This window comes from Salmo salar, chromosome 07 (genome assembly GCF_965601325.2).
Source record: "Salmo salar chromosome 07, fSalSal1, whole genome shotgun sequence".
Taxonomy (NCBI): domain Eukaryota; kingdom Metazoa; phylum Chordata; class Actinopteri; order Salmoniformes; family Salmonidae; genus Salmo; species Salmo salar.
This window is the reverse complement of record NC_138297.1, coordinates 13,202,139-13,220,000: the sequence shown is the minus strand read 5'-3', so window position 1 is coordinate 13,220,000 and position 17,862 is coordinate 13,202,139. Positions and strand designations below refer to the sequence as shown.

Genomic DNA, 17,862 nt, shown 5'->3' with positions numbered 1-17,862 from the left:
TTTCATTTCCCCTAAAGACTTATTTTATCCCTTGGTCCACTCTTTTTCCACACACACACACACACACACACACACACACCACACACACACACACACACACACACACACACACCACACACACACACACACACACACACACACACACACACACACACACACACACACACACACACACACACACACACACACACACACACGTACAGCCCCTGGACCTTAGTGTCCCCTATCTAATGAGTGTGTCCCTCTGTGTGTCACAGAGTGGGGCGCGTGACGCCATGGCCGTTAGACCTCCGGCCACGGGAGCAGTTAAACAATGACAGAGAGTTGACTCACTCACAGGGTTGTGTGTGTGTGCGTGTGTGTGTGTGTGTGTGTGTGTGTGGCACAAAGAGGCCACAGCCTGAGGCAACAGAGAGATGGGCCTGTACTGTAAGATGTAGGGGCAGAGTGATCAGTGTGTGATGAGGTGTCAGTACACTGGCTGGTGAGAGATGGGCCTGTACTGTAAGATGTAGGGGCAGAGTGATCAGTGTGTGATGAGGTGTCAGTACACTGGCTGGTGAGAGATGGGCCTGTAGTGTAAGATGTAGGGGCAGAGTGATCAGTGTGTGATGAGGTGTCAGTACACTGGCTGGTGAGAGATGGGGCTGGGCCATATGACCATAACATGTGATATCACCATATTGTTATTATGAGCAGTGCATGACTCTGAGATGGGAATATTCATTCTAAGTAGTTTTACATGGGTTTTCTCCACTCTGACGGTTTTACACTCAACCAAACTAGGACAAAACTGACAGTTATTGATCATGTCTATTTATGTTGTCTGAAAAGGTCACGCTCAGGCCAGCTACTATTCTATGAGTATAAATACGTGTTTGTAGTAACAGTTTCCAAGGTCGGCGTAGTGTCGTTGTAAAAGGCCCTACTGGGCAATATGTACAGTGAGGTCATCTTAAAAGGAGGAAGCCAGGCGTGAGGCTCAACCTACTGCGGTGGTTCCCCCTGGCACTGCACTGGGGAAATTAGGAGGTGAGATTCTCTGAGTGCTGTCTCCTATGAGGTAGAGGAGAGAGGTTAGAGGAGAGAGAGACAGAGAGACAGAGAGAGAGCAAGAAAGAGAGACAGAGAGAGAGCGAGAAAGAGAGCGAGAAAGAGAGCGAGACAGAGAGCGAGACAGAGAGCGAGACAGAGAGCGAGACAGAGAGCGAGACAGAGAGCGAGACAGAGAGCGAGACAGAGAGCGATGGATAACAAAAGTGAGTGGATTGGTGGAGGAGGAAGAGGTCAGAGACACTATTGAGTGATGGAAACCCTGACTCCATGTGATGTATGATGGAGACATGTGAGCTGGTGATTCAGAGAGACAAGCCTGTGGCTGCAGACAGGCCGGGCTAGGCAGGGCTGCTGCTCAGAGCACAGGGCTGAAAGACACAGAGCTGTTACTACAAAGTGGTGAGTCACTGATTGGAGCAAGAGAGACTTTTTTACAATTATTATTTTTTATTTTTTTAAAGTCAGTTAAGAACAAATTCTTACTTACAATTTTTTTATTTAACCTTTAACTAGGCAAGTCAGTTAAGAACAAATTCTTATTTACAACGATGACCTACACCGGCCAAACCTGGATGACGCTGTGCGCTGCCCGATGGGACTACCAATCACGGCCGGTTGTGATACAGCCTGGAATCGAACCTGGGTGTCTGTAGTGACGCCTCTAGCACTGAGAGGCCTTAGACCGCTGCGCCACTCGGGAGCCCCCACACTGCAGGATCAGAGCCACTACTCTCACTCTTTCCATGCTCACTTTCTCACCATTTCTCCCTCACTCCACCCCCCCATCCCATCCCATCCCTTTTGCTCAGTACTTTATGTAGCCTTATGTAAAGCATTATCACCCCACTGCAGAAACCCAGATTCAGCAGACAGTACTTAGAGATTACTAAGCCAGAGTTGGCATACCATTCAGATTCTTTCAGGGCCTGTTTCCTTGCTACACACGCAGTACTTTCCCGTGCTGAAATGATGCTTTTACAGATACTCCATTACAACTATGGAACAACAGTTTAACTTAAACCAGAGTCGGATATAACCATATATCAAACTGCTCTGGCTGAGTCCATGCTTGAGTCCTGTCAGCATATAGGTGAACTAAAGGTGACTGGTGACAGCAGATATGGGCTCGTTGTGAAAGACAGTACAATGTTATAAGGACTGTAGTGAATGGGGGTGAGCAACCAGGGTGGAAGCCTTTCCAGCTAGCCAGGGGATGGGGGGGGAGGAGGGGAGCAAAAATCTGGCACCTCTGCAGCGACATTGCAGGTGCCTCTAGCAAGGTGAAAGGAACGCAGGCTGTCTGCACGTGAGAGAGAAAAGAAGAGAGGGAAGAGGAAAATGAGTGTGTGTTACATAAATGGTAAGGGATATTCTGCCCCACCAAGCAAAACGGGTTCACCCATTCTGCCCCACCAAGCAAAACGGGTTCACCCATTCTGCCCCACCAAGCAAAACGGGTTCACCCATTCTGCCCCACCAAGCAAAACGGGTTCACCCATTCTGCCCCACCAAGCAAAACGGGTTCACCCATTCTGCCCCACCAAGCAAAACGGGTTCCCCCATTCTGCCCCACCAAGCAAAACGGGTTCCCCCATTCTGCCCCACCAAGCAAAACGGGTTCCCCCATTCTGCCCCACCAAGCAAAACGGGTTCCCCCATTCTGCCCCACCAAGCAAAACGGGTTCCCCCATTCTGCCCCACCAAGCAAAACGGGTTCCCCCATTCTGCCCCACCAAGCAAAACGGGTTCCCCCATTCTGCCCCACCAAGCAAAACGGGTTCCCCCATTCTGCCCCACCAAGCAAAACGGGTTCACCCATTCTGCCCCACCAAGCAAAACGGGTTCACCCATTCTGCCCCACCAAGCAAAACGTGTTCCCCTATTCTGCCCCACCAAGCAAAACGGGTTCCCCTATTCTGTCCTACCAAGCAAGAAGACAGTAACTGCTCTTAGCGTGGAACTGAGAAAAATGGCTTTTATTTACCTTGGTTTCACAGTAACTTCATGCAGTTACTGCTAACATGACGCCCATTTTCTCCAAAACACAATAGAGGCAGGATACTTGTCCACATGATTAAGCATGTATTTAATGTCGCAAAAATGACAACTCATTTTCGACCAAATGAGCAGTTGGTGCCTTTTTGCTTTGTAGGGCAGTACAAAGCGCTTCCCCTTCCTCACTAGTCACAGGCTGAGAGAGCAGTTTATCGCACGGCCTTGGATTAGTACCGTAGTAAACACATTTACCAAACAGACGGTTGGCGTCACACCAATCCCCTCACCCCGACGTCGGAATCCTATTTCAGCGACCACAATCACATGGAACCAACAGCCTCTGCTCTGTGTGAATTAGCCTTTCACTGCTACCGCTAGGATGTCATAACATTGACTTTGTGTTTGTTCGGCGTCGAGGCTGGTCATGTAATCAAATAGGGAGATGGGCTTTAGTGCTTTTAGCGACTCCAGTGGCAACGGTATCCCAGGGTTACCTGTCTCGAGGGGAACATGCATAGTTACGACAAGGCCAGTGTTTCATTAACTTACTCTCATTTCCTGGTGATGTAAGCGGTTCTCTTTGGGCCTGTCTGTCTGCCTCCGTTGGCACAGCGTTCTGATGGCGTTGGACAGGACAAACATGCTTAGCAATAAGCGAAGTGACAGTACAGGGTATAGTCTAGGGGTTACCTGTAGAAGCAATGCCTTACTGACACTAAAAGAGGTTGATAAAGTTGTATTGTAATAGTCTACTGCTAGACAGGGCAGACTGACAACATGTTCTTCTATGAACCAGGTGAAGACCACTAGCAGGGGGACAATACCACTGCAGAGCATAGCTCCTTCCAATCCACTACTTTTAACTGAGTTGAACATCCACTAGTCTAGTGCACATCCAGGAAATGTTTGGAAAGTCCATTTACCGCACTGGGTCGGGATGGAGCACTCCACATCTCGTTCCTTCTCTCCCGCAATGAGAGGTTAGAGAGACCCAGAGGGGGTGGGTGTGTGTGTGAGAGAGAGAGAGAGAGAGATAGAGGACAAACACCAGACACTTCCACAGGGAAAACATTAGGGCTGGGAACTGCCAGGGACCTCACGATACGATATTGTCATGATACTTAGGTGTCGATACATTACGCATTGCGATTCTCATGATCCTATATGTACTGCAATTCGATACTGTGATTTTATTGTGATGATTCGATGTTCCAAACATATTGCTCACCATGTCTGCATCAGTCATGGAAATAAAAGTGCTGAAAACAAAATTGTCTTCCTATTTAAAAAGAAGAGGAGAACAAGCTATGAAGGAAGAATACTGGAGTTTGTTCAGGTACAGCCAACTAGGGCAAAAATAATATTAAAATATTGTCAAAACGATACATTGTCAAAAATAATATCCCAATATTTAACTGTATTCATTCCCCCCCATTACTAGAAAGCATGAGTCTACCGCAAAACAACACTTCTACAGGGAGAACAGGAGTCTGTTGTTTCATAGACAGGTTGTATTACAACAGATACACTGCTGGACAAATCTAATACAAGTACACCGGTCATCAGAAGCTGGCAAAATACCTTTCAAAATAAACATTTCACACACTCACACTTCACCTCAGAGAGATGAGCTGAAAGAGGATGACGTGTAAAGGCTAAGCTCTCCTGTCCTCTACCTCCCTCTCTCCCCATCATTCCTTCTCTTTCTACTCCCTAATTTTTCCTTCTGTCAGACGGGGGGAGAGAGAGAACGAGAGAGGAGAGACTGTAGACTGCTGTGCTCGCACCCTCATCTTCATCGCGTCGAGCTGACAAACACACACACAGACAAAACGCACACAAGCTCACTCACCATGAAGGCAACAGTTTCCGTACAGACACCCAGACCAACCGAGAGGGTTTAAACTCCACAAACCGTCATGGCTGCTCCCGTTGGCCCAGCTACAGCCCACACAGAGGACGAGGTGGTCAGGGTGACAGCAGGCCTGTCGATAGGACACACCCCCAGCTGGAGGTGATGCATGATACCGCCTTCTCTCCCTCTGTCACTCTCTCTCCCCCTCTCAGCATGCAGACGCTACACTGAGGCCCTGAATCAGTGAAGAACCCAGAGGATCAGTGTGTGTGTGAGCGCATCCGCAGCGCCTTGCTCTATTAGTCGCTGCGCTGAAAAAGGAGCCAGCCACTCTAATCAAACCCAGAGTGATGAATACAGCATCCATTTCTCATCCACTCCTCTCCGCTATAATAATCCATCTTCTCGGCACTCTCTGACAGCGATGCCTTGGGGTCAGCTTTTTATTCTCTCCCTACATTTCCTTCCCCGTCTCTCTGAATTATAGCCTGCTTGGTCTTGAAGACGGTGACGTCAGTGAGTCTTTGCTCTTCCGTGTTCAGCAACTCTGTTTAGCCTCAGAGGGGGAGGACCCAAGCTAACGGGGAAACAGGGATTGGTTGACTTCCAGGTGATTGACGGGTAAGTACCGGTGGGACAAGGGGGGCTATGAAATAACTACATTTCCTGCAGGCAATGGTGGAGGGGGGGGCAGAAAATGTGAAAAATGTAGCTCGACAATTGAATTACGGCCGAGCATTCTCAAAGGGCTAAAAGTTATTGACGAAAGAAAAGGGCCTCATAGTGTTATGGTGAAATAAAGCAGGAGAAAAACAGCAGTAGACTAAGAAACCAGAAAACACAGACTCATTGCCCACAGGACATTGGCCCCACCCCCTGCCATCAGCCAGCGGTTGCCATGGCGAGACAATAGTGTCCAGACAGATGCTGAAAATCGAGCCTTGCCATCCGAGCCCCGGCACCTGGGATAGGGTTACCACCGGAGGTGAAAATGCATTACGCTACACCTGGGATAGGGTTACCACCGGAGGTGAAAATGCATTACGCTACACCTGGGATAGGGTTACCACCGGAGGTGAAAATGCATTACGCTACACCTGGGATAGGGTTACCACCGGAGGTGAAAATGCATTACGCTACACCTGGGATAGGGTTACCACCGGAGGTGAAAATGCATTACGCTACACCTGGGATAGGGTTACCACCGGAGGTGAAAATGCATTACGCTACACCTGGGATAGGGTTACCACCGGAGGTGAAAATGCATTACGCTACACCTGGGATAGGGTTACCACCGGAGGTGAAAATGCATTACGCTACACCTGGGAGAGGGTTACCACCGGAGGTGAAAATGCATTACGCTACACCTGGGAGAGGGTTACCACCGGAGGTGAAAATGCATTACGCTACACCTGGGATAGGGTTACCACCGGAGGTGAAAATGCATTACGCTACACCAAAGGGCTAGGTGTTGTAGCCCTAGAGAGCTCATCTGGGTTAGGAAAACGACACTGTCCACACTGAAAGGATAAAATGGTAGAGAAAGGCCTACACGTGACATGTTGGACTCTTTAAATCGGAGGACCCTATGTAATGCTTTCACGTCATGGTTCACACTATCACTGTAGTCGGATACAACGACGGCACATGTATGATGGTTATATAGGCAGGTTATATACACACAGTACCAGTCAAAAGTTTGGACACAAACTCATAATGGTATTTCTTTATTTTAAACGATTTTCTACATTGTAGAATAATCCTGAACACATCAATACTATGAAATAACACATAGAATCATGTAGTAACCAAAAAAAAGTGTTAAACAAACCTAAATATATTTTGAGATTCTTCTGTAAATTAAGTAACCACCATTTGCCTTGATGACAGCTTTGCACACTCTTGGCATTCTCTCAACCAGCTTCACCTGGAATGCTTTTTGATATGCTAAGCACTTGTTGGCTACTTTTCCTGCACTCTGCGGTCCAACCCATCCCAAACCATCTCAATTGGGTTGAGGTCAGGTGATTGTGGAGGCCAGGTCATCTGATGCAGCACTCCATCACTCTCCTTGGTCAAATAGTCCTTACACAGCCTAGAGGTGTGTTTTGGGTCATTGTCCTGATGAAAAACAAAATGATAGTGGGACTAAGCGCAAACCAGATGGGATGGCGTATCACTGCAGAATGCTGTGATATTTAAGTGTGACTTGAATTCTAAATAAATGTACGAAAAGTGTCACCAGCAAAGCACCCCCACACCACCTCTTCCATGCTTCACAGTGGGAACTACACATGTGGAGATCATCCATTTACCTAATCTGTGTCTCACAAAGACACGGCGGTTGGAAACAAAAATCTCAAATTTGGACTCATCAGACCAAAAGACAGATTACTCGTGTTTCTTGGCCCAAGCAAGTCTCTTCTTATTATTGGTGTAATTTAGTAGTGGTTTCTTCGAAGCAATTCAACCATAAAGGCCTGATTTCACGCAGTCTCACCAGAACAGTTGATGTTGAGATGTGTCTGTTACTTGAACTCTGTGAAGCATTTATTTGGCCTGCAATCTAAGGCTGGTAACTAATGAACTTATCCTCTGCAGCAAAGGTAACTCTGGGTCTTCCTTTCCTGTGGCAGTCCTCATGAGAGCCAGTTTCATCATAGTGCTTGATGGTTTTTGCAACTGCATTTGTTAATTGAAATGCATTCCAGGTGACTCCCTCATAAAGCTGGTTGACAGAATGCCAAGAGTGTGCAAAGCTGTCAAGGCAAAGGGTGACTACTTTGAAGAATCTCAAATATAATACACTTTTTTGATAACTACATGATTCAATGTTTTGATCTCTTCACTATTATTCGACAATGTAGAAAATAGTAAAAGAGAAATCCTTGAATGAGTAGGTGTCCAAACTTTTGACTGGTACTGTGAGTATGTACAGTTGAAGTCAGAAGTTTACATACACCTTAGCCAAATACATTTAAACTAAGTTTTTCACAATTCCTGACAATTTCTAATCCAAGTAAAAATTCCCTGTCTTAGGTCAGTTAGGATCACCACTTTATTTTAAGAATGTGAAATGTCAGAATAATAGCAGAGAGAATGATTTATTTCAGCTTTTATTTCTTTCACATTCCCAGTGGGTCAGAAGTTTACATACACTCAATTAGTATTTGGTAGCATTGCCTTTAAATTGTTTAACTTGGGTCAAACGTTTCAGGTAGCCTTCCACAAGGTTCCCACAATAAGGTGGGTGAATTTTGGCACATTCCTCCTGCCAGAGATGGTGTAACTGAGTCGGGTTTGTAAGCCTCCTTGCTCGCACACACATTTTCAGTTCTGCCTACAAATGTTCTATGGGATTGAGGTCAGGGCTTTGTGATGGCCACTCCAATACCTTGACTTTGTTGTCCGTAAGCCATTTTTCCACAACTTTGGAAGTATGCTTGAGGTCATTGTCCATTTGGAAGACCCATTTGTGAATGAGCTTTAACTTCCTGACTGTCACACAAATTATGTCAATTAGCCTATCAGAAGCTTCTACAGCCATGACATCAACTTAGTGCATGTAAACTTCTGACCCACTGGAATTGTGATACAGTGAATTATAAAGTGAAATAATCTTTCTAAACAATTGTTGGAAAAATTACTTGTGTCATGCACAAAGTAGATGTCCTAACCGACTTGCCAAAACCAGTTTGTTAACGAGAAATTTGTGGAGTGGGTGAAAAACGAGTTTTAATGACTCCAACCTAAGTGTATGTAAACTTCCGACTTCAACTGTATGTATGTACAGTACAAACGTTTTATGCAGGTGTGAAAAAATGCTGTAAAGTAAGAATGCTTGTTAATAGATTATATTTATCAATTAACAAAATGCAAAGTGTGTGAACAGAAGAAAAATCTACATCAAATCCATATTTGGTGTGACCACCTTTTGCCTTCAAAACAGCATCAATTCTTCTAGGTACACTTGCACAGGTTGAAGGAACTCGGCAGGTAGGATGGCCCAAACATCTTGGAGAACTAACCACAGTTCTTCTGTGGATTTAGGCAGCCTCAGGTGCTTCTTTCTCTTCATGTAATCCCAGACAGACTTGATGATTTTGAGATCAGAGCTCTGTGGGGGGCCATACCATCACTTCCAGGACTCCTTGTTCTTCTTTACGCTGTAGTTCTTAATGACTTTCACTAAATGTTTGGGGTCGTTGTCATGCTGCAGAATAAATTTGGGGCTAATCAGATGCCTCCCTGATGGTGTTGCATGATGGATAAGTATCTGCCTGTACTTCTCAGCATTGAGGAGACCATTAATTCTGACCAAATACCCAACTCGATTTGCAGAAATGCAGCCCCAAACTTGCAAGGAACATCCACCATGCTTCACTGGTGCCTGCAGACACTCATTCGTGTATCGCTCCCCAGCCCTTCGGCGAACAAACTGCCTTCTGCTACAGCCAAATATTTGACTCATCAGTCCAGAGCACCTGCTGCCATTTTTCTGCACCCCAGCTCCTGTGTTTTCATGCATAGTTGAGTCGCTTGGCCTTGTTTCCACGTCGGAGGTATGGCCTTTTGGCCGCAAGTCTTCTTCTGACCAGACTTCTCCGGACAGTAGATGGGTGTACCAGGGGCCCACTGTTTTCTGACAATTCTGAGCTGATGGCACTGTTGGACATATTCCGGTTGTGAAGAGAAGTAAGCATGATGGTCTTTCATCTGCTGCAGTAAGTTTCCTTAGCCACTGCGTCTACGGTCCTCAATGTTGTCCGTTTCTCTGTGCTTCTTCAAAAGAGCTTGGACAGCACATCTGGAAACTCCTTTCTGCCTTGAAATTTCTGCCTGGGAGAGACCTTGATGCAGTATAACAACCTTGTGTCTTGTTGCTGTGCTCAGTCTTGCCATGGTGTATGACTTTTGACAGTAAACGGTCTTCAGCAACCTCACCTTGATAGCTGAGTTTGGCTGTTCCTCACCCAGTTTTACTCCTCCTACACAGCTGTTTCTGTTTCAGGTAATGATTAAAACACAATCTACATATTGAATTGATGCTCATTAGCAACTATTTGGTATAGTTGTTTAATCATACACCTGACTATATGCCTACAAAATCCCTGACTTTGTCAAGTGTACCCAGAAGAATTTATGCTGTTTTGAAGGCAAAGGGTTGTCACACCAAATATGGATTTGATTTAGATTTTTCTTCTGTTCACTCACTTTGCATTTTGTTAATTGATAAAAAATGATCTACCGTAATTTCCGGACTATTGAGCACACGAATATAAGCCGCACCCACTGAATTTAAAAAATATATATTATTTTGAACATAAATAAGCCGCACATGGTGCACCACACATGGTGGTGTGGGGGCTGTGCTTTGGCAAAGTGGGTGGGGTTATATCCTGCCCGTTTGGCCCTGTCCGGGGGTTTCATCGGATGGGGCCACAGTGTCTCCTGAACCCTCCTGTCTCAGCCTCCAGTATTTATGCTGCAGTAGTTTATGTGTCGGGGGGCTAGGGTCAGTCTGTTACATCTGGAGTATTTCTCCTGTCTTATCCGGTGTCCTGTGTGAATTTAAATATGCTCTCTAATTCTCTCTTTCTTTCTTTCTCTCGTTCAGAGGACCTGAGCCCTAGGACCATGCCTCAGGACTACCTGGCATGATGACTCCTTGCTGTCCCCAGTCCACCTGGCCGTGCTGCTGCTCCAGTTTCAACTGTTCTGCCTATGGAACCCTGACCTGTTCACCGGACGTGCTACCTGTCCCAGACTTGCTGTCCCAGACCTGCTGGAACCCTGACCTGTTCACCGGACGTGCTACCTGTCCCAGACCTGCTGTTTTCAACTCTCTAGAGACAGCAGGAGCGGTAGAGATACTCTCAAAGATCGGCTATGAAAAAGCCAACTGACACTTACTCTTGTGTTACTGACTTGTTGCACCCTCGACAACTACTATGATTATTATTATTTGACCATGCTGGTCATATATGAACATTTGAACATCTTGGCCATGTGCTGTTATAATCTCCACCCGGCACAGCCAGAAGAGGACTGGCCACCCCTCATAGCCTGGTTCCTCTCTAGGTTTCTTCCTAGGTTTTGGCCTTTCTAGGGAGTTTTTCCTAGCCACCGTGCTTCTACACCTGCATTGCTTGCCGTTTGGGGTTTTAAGCTGGGTTTCTGTACAGAACTTTGAGATATCAGCTGATGTAAGAAGGGCTATATAAATACATTTGATTTGATTTGACATGTCTATAAGCCGCAGGTGCCTACCGGTACATGAAACAAATTAACTTTACACAGGCTTTAACGAAACACGGCTTGTAACAAAAATAAATAGGCTTTAACGAAACACGGCTTGTAACAAAAAATAAAAAATTAGCAGTAAGCTTTAGTTGTCTTTTTCCACTGAGTCAATTCCTCACGCTGCTGTTTCCAACGTCTTATCATCGACTCATTAAGACCAAGCTCCCGTGCAGAAGCTCCATTTCCTTTTCCAACAGCCAGATCAATCGCCTTCAACTTGAAAGCTGCATCATATGCATTTCTCCGTGTCTTTGCCATGATGAGGGTGACAAAATGACTACCATAATCAGAATGATGGGAAGTTTGAGAGCGCTCGATTTAATCTAAACAGTAAACAAAAAAGTTGTTTGACCTTAACCCGTCCGGCAATTTCATTGGTCTAATGAAAGCTTCATTCCGGCAAAAAACTGAGCACGTCACAGAATGTGTTTTTTTGGAAGAAAAAAAAATTAAAGCGGGAAAAATCCATATATTAGCCGTGTCATTGTTTAAGCCGCGAGGTTCAAAGCGTGGGAAAAAAGTTGCGGCTTATAGTCCGGAAATTACGGTATTAACATGTCTATTTTTGAAAGCATTTATACGTTATAGCATTTTTTCACACCTGCCTAAAACTGTTATAAGGTACTGTATATAAATAAAGAAACAAATAAAAATAGGCCCTTTAGCAGACTCTTTTATCCAAAGCGACTTACAGTCATACATTTTAGAATTGGTGGTCCTGGGAATTGAACCCATTATCCTGGTGTTGCAAGTGCCATGCCCTACCAACTGAGCTACAGAGGTAAGTGGGTACAAGGGCAGACCTGGGTCATCTCGGACCCCACTGTCTATAGTCAAGCGGTGTTCCTGAAGGGCTTCTAATCCAAGCTAACGATCAACCCTAGAAGTAGCAGGTAAAGTTAAGCTTCCGACTGATAAAGAGGTCCAGAAAAGACAACATTTCAATCCTTCTAGCTATATAGAGTGAAGCTACTGCTCATCCAGTTGTAGTCAGACATAATGTCAGGGCTCTGAGGAAGTATAGGCCTTCCCTGTGGCTCAGTTGGTAGAGCATGGTGTTTGCAACGCCAGCATGGTGTGTGCAACACCAGGGTTGTGGGTTCGATTCCCACGGGGGGCCAGTACAAAAAAATAAAAAGACAAAAAAATGCATGAAATTAGATTAAATGTATGCATTCACTACTGTAAGTCGCTCTGGATAAGAGCGTCTGCTAAATTACTAAAATGTAAAATGTATAGGCCTTTTGTTAGGCTTTCTAGCCTGGATTAAATTTGCTATATTTCGGCCTCCTTGGTTTTTTTCCTTTTTATGGGTTGAGTGCGAGTACCTATGTAATTGTACCACAGGAAGTCGGTGGCACCTTAATTGGGGAGGATGGGCTCGTGGTAATGACTGGAGCGGAATCAGTGGAATGGTATCAAATACATCAAACACATGGTTTCCATGCTGTTCCATTCGCTCTGTTCCAGCCATTATTATGAGCTGTTCTCCCCTCAGCAGCCTCCACTGAATTGTACAGATATTTGTTCTTCCATACACCAGACACCATTCACAGTAGCCTGAGAACAGACCCGCATACTGCCATTCTATGTAAAGGCCTGCCACAGGTATGTCAACACCGTGAGGAAGATGTCTTCAGACACAGGGCAGACCCTCATACTGCCGTTCTCAGTAAAGTAAATATTTCTGTGTTTTATCTAAGCAATCCGACGCTTGATTGACTTCATGATATTTATGGGTCTAAAACACATGCATTTAGCTCGATAACATTACCGCTTGACCTTTGAACCACAGCTGTGTAGATCACTTTAGTACACTAACGCTTTGTGTGAGTGAGTGAGTGAGTGAGTGAGTGAGTGAGTGAGTGAGTGAGTGAGTGAGTGAGTGAGTGAGTGAGTGAGTGAGTGAGTGAGTGAGTGAGTGAGTGAGTGAGTGAGAGACAGGGAAACAGGATGCGAGTCCAGCTGCAAACAGAGACAAAATTCCTCCCTGACCAGCCCAAAGCGTCACCGGGGGGCAGACTGCCTGCCCTCCAGGACATCTACAGCCCCCGGTGTCACAAGAAAGCCAAGAAGATCGACCTCAGCCGCCCAGGCCACCGTCTGCTCACGCTGATACCATCTGGAAGGCGGAAATAGTACAGGTGCATAAAAGCTGGGACTGAGAAACAGCTTCTATCTCCAGGCCACCAGACTGTTAAGCAGTCACCACTAGCTGGTCTCCACCCAGTACCCTGCCCAGAACCTTAGAGGCTGCTGCCCTATGTACATAGAGTGAATGAACACTGGTCACTTTAATAATAATGTTTACATACTGTTTCACCCACTTTATATGTAGGGTGTTCACTCACTGCTCTAGAATGTAGTGATACACTGGTCAATTCAAGAGGGTGATAATAAACTAATGTCTAAACCTAGTTTTGTTTAGCCTATGCAATTATGAATCACATTCAACTAATCATTAGATTGTACTTTATAATAATATAACATTAATATGCTTGTTGTTAACAGTGTTGGGTCAACGGTAGTTTGTTGTGACCGTTGCTAGTTTAAACTGCCCAGCTCTTGGTTATGGTAGATTAGATTAATAGATGATTAGATGATTAGATGAATAGATGAATAGATGAATAGATGAATAGATGGATAGATGGATAGATGGATAGATGGATAGATGGATAGATGGATAGATGGATAGATGGATAGATGGATAGATGGATAGATGGATAGATGGATAGATGAATAGATGGATGGATGAATAGATGGATAGATGAATAGATGAATAGATGAATAGATGGATAGATGGATAGATGGATAGATGGATAGATGAATAGATGGATAGATGGATGGATGAATAGATGGATAGATGGATAGATGAATAGATGGATGGATGAATAGATGGATAGATGGATAGATGAATAGATGGATAGATGGATGGATGAATAGATGGATAGATGGATAGATGAATAGATGGATGGATGAATAGATGGATAGATGGATAGATGGATAGATGGATAGATGGATGGATGAATAGATGGATAGATGGATAGATGAATAGATGAATAGATGGATGGATGAATAGATGGATAGATGAATAGATGAATAGATGGATAGATGAATAGATGAATAGATGGATAGATGGATAGATGGATAGATGGATAGATGGATAGATGGATAGATGGATAGATGGATAGATGAATAGATGAATAGATGGATAGATGGATAGATGAATAGATGAATAGATGGATAGATGGATAGATGAATAGATGAATAGATGGATAGATGGATAGATGGATAGATGGATAGATGGATAGATGGATAGATGGATAGATGGATAGATGAATAGATGGATAGATGGATAGATGGATAGATGGATAGATGGATAGATGGATAGATGGATAGATGGATAGATGGATAGATGGATAGATGGATAGATGGATAGATGGATAGATGAATAGATGGATAGATGGATAGATGGATAGATGGATAGATGGATAGATGAATAGATGGATAGATGGATAGATGGATAGATGGATAGATGGATAGATGGATAGATGGATAGATGGATAGATGGATAGATGGATAGATGGATAGATGGATAGATGGATAGATGGATAGATGGATAGATGGATAGATGGATAGATGGATAGATGGATAGATGGATAGATGGATAGATGGATAGATGGATAGATGAATAGATGGATAGATGGATAGATGGATAGATGGATAGATGGATAGATGAATAGATGAATAGATGGATAGATGGATAGATGGATAGATGGATAGATGGATAGATGGATAGATGGATAGATGGATAGATGGATAGATGGATAGATGGATAGATGGATAGATGGATAGATGGATAGATGGATAGATGGATAGATGGATAGATGGATAGATGGATAGATGGATAGATGGATAGATGGATAGATGGATAGATGGATAGATGGATAGATGGATAGATGGATAGATGGATAGATGGATAGATGGATAGATGGATAGATGGATAGATGGATAGATGGATAGATGGATAGATGGATAGATGGATAGATGGATAGATGGATAGATGGATAGATGGATAGATGGATAGATGGATAGATGGATAGATGGATAGATGGATAGATGAATAGATGGATAGATGGATAGATGGATAGATGGATAGATGGATAGATGGATAGATGGATAGATGGATAGATGGATAGATGGATATATTGCTCGTTCTGATATTTATTTCTATTTCATTTTTTATTGTTAGGTATTACTGCAATGTTGGACCTAGAAACACAATAATTTCTCAGCGATAATATCTGCAAATCTGTGAATGCGACCAGGTCATGATTTGATTTTGACCCTCAGGTCACAGGTCCCCATTAAGTTACACATACCAAAGCTCTTGGAAGATTAGAGATCCTAATCAAATCTAATCAACGCTGACCTTTTGCCCCCAGCTGTCTCAGCTGAGCCACAGTGTCAGTGTGATGCATATTACTGAGGGTAGTGGCTTGTATTGGGAATCAAGGGCAACTTACAGATAACATGGATTAACAAATGAGGTAATGTTGTGAAGTAGGACACAATGAAGAGTGTAACTGTTCATTTCATGGTGTGCTTGCTCTCTCATTTGCAATATCACAATATGGAAAATTAGACGCATTTAATGGAAGTGCCCTGCAGAAAATATTCAGTATATTGTGGTCCAGCAAGAATAAAATCCAACAAAGTCCTTCTGCAAGCACTACCACTCCAACCAATGGCGGTATGTGAGCCTCTCTCTGTGTAATGTGTTATATCCTAAAGGCCCTTTTCATGGTGTGTGTTGTCTGTCTGTCTGTCTGTCTGTCTGTCTGTCTGTCTGTCTGTCTGTCTGTCTGTCTGTCTGTCTGTCTGTCTGTCTGTCTGTCTGTCTGTCTGTCTGTCTGTCTGTCTGTCTGTCTGTCGTCTGTCTGTGTACACACACCTTGTCTATTTTCTGGGGGTCCTTCACCAAGCCATCTCTAGGGGGGACCCTACCAAACAGCTTCCAGCCTGTGTCCTTCTGCTCCACTGGCACAGTGTCCTTCACTTTCTTAGCAAACAGACTCCTGAGAGAGAAAGAACACAGAAATTAGGACATAAAACCCAGAGCCAAAGCTGCGCACAAACACACACACTCCCTCCACTACTAGGTCAACCCTGAGGCTAAGAACAACGACAATACAATGGCTGGTGCGTGTGTGTGTGGGTGGTGTATGAGTGAGACAAGCACACTAGCGGAATTCATGGATTTAAACAAAGCCACACAACGAACCAGTGGACTGTTAAAGACCCAGCTAAACCACATGAGGACTGGAGCAGGACAGAGCAGGACAGGAACAGAGCAGGACAGGGACAGAGCAGGACAGGGACAGAGCAGGACAGGGACAGAGCAGGACAGGACAGGGACAGAGGACAGAGCAGGACAGGACAGGGACAGAGGACAGAGGACAGAGCAGGAACAGAGGACAGAGCAGGAACAGAGGACAGAGCAGGAACAGAGGACAGAGCAGGAACAGAGGACAGAGCAGGAACAGAGGACAGAGCAGGAACAGAGGACAGAGCAGGAACAGAGGACAGAGCAGGACAGGAACAGAGCAGGACAGGAACAGAGCAGGACAGGAACAGAGCAGGACAGGGACAGAGCAGGACAGGAACAGAGCAGGACAGGAACAGAGCAGGACAGGAACAGAGCAGGACAGGAACAGAGCAGGACAGGAACAGAGCAGGACAGGAACAGAGCAGGACAGGGACAGAGCAGGACAGGGACAGAGCAGGACAGGGACAGAGCAGGACAGGGACAGAGCAGGACAGGGACAGAGCAGGACAGGAACAGAGCAGGAACAGAGGACAGAGCAGGAACAGAGGACAGAAACAGAGCAGGAACAGAGGACAGAGCAGGACAGGAACAGAGCAGGACAGGAACAGAGGACTAGGCTACACCTCCATTTAAAATAACGTCTTCACTTAAAGTAGGTAAGCTAGAGTACAGCGTAAGGAAGATAATCTGTGGGGTTGGCATTAAAGAGGCAATCCACAGCTGAAATAATGAAGTAGGCACCTCCCACTGTTAGGTAAACAGCTGAGGGATAGGGCTGGAGAAATGTAGCCACTCAAATTCATAGACAGGGCTATAGATGCAATGACTACTATCCATGGTATCAACATTATCGTTTTAACCATGTTGAGGCTTCTACATTGTAGCAAAACAAGCTTATATTTTGGGTTCTGAAGGGGTACAACTGATGATCTAAGATGGAGAGGCATTTCTCAAAGTATAACCTTCAAGAATCAATGGGTACATATCATTCATTTATAAGTCTGGCTAATCATTTACTAGAAATTAAGTCTGGCAATTAAGTCTTATTCAATAAAGGAAAATGTTCTCACGTGTTCCATTGGACACAACAGTTTGTAGTAGAGGTCGACTGATTAATCGGAATGGCCAACAATCGGTAATCGGCATTTATGGACACCGATTATGGCCGAATACATTGCACTGCGCGAGGAGACTGCGTGGCAGGCTGACTACCTGTTATGCGAGTGCAGCAAGGAGCCAAGGTAAGGTTCTAGCTAGCATTAAACGCATCTTATAAAAAACAAATCTTAACAATCACTAGTTAACTACACATGGTTGATGATAT

General features: G+C 44.7%; 1 protein-coding gene across 7 annotated transcripts in view; it reads right to left on the bottom strand.

Annotated features, from left to right (window-relative positions):
- Positions 1-17,862, bottom strand: part of LOC106608549 (TBC1 domain family member 14) — a 67,171-nt gene that overhangs the window by 27,652 nt on the left and 21,657 nt on the right. For 6 of the 7 annotated variants that reach the window (XR_014392863.1, XM_014206511.3, XM_014206513.3 and 3 more), the window contains one exon: positions 16,164-16,287. Coding sequence is in view for 6 of the 7 variants with exons in the window: in XM_014206511.3 (XP_014061986.1) it covers positions 16,164-16,287 (124 nt within the window). In the remaining variant the exon portion in view is untranslated. Of the gene's footprint in view, positions 1-4,903; positions 5,386-16,163; positions 16,288-17,862 lie in introns of those variants that run through there. The other variant, XM_014206515.3, reaches the window with a different exon arrangement.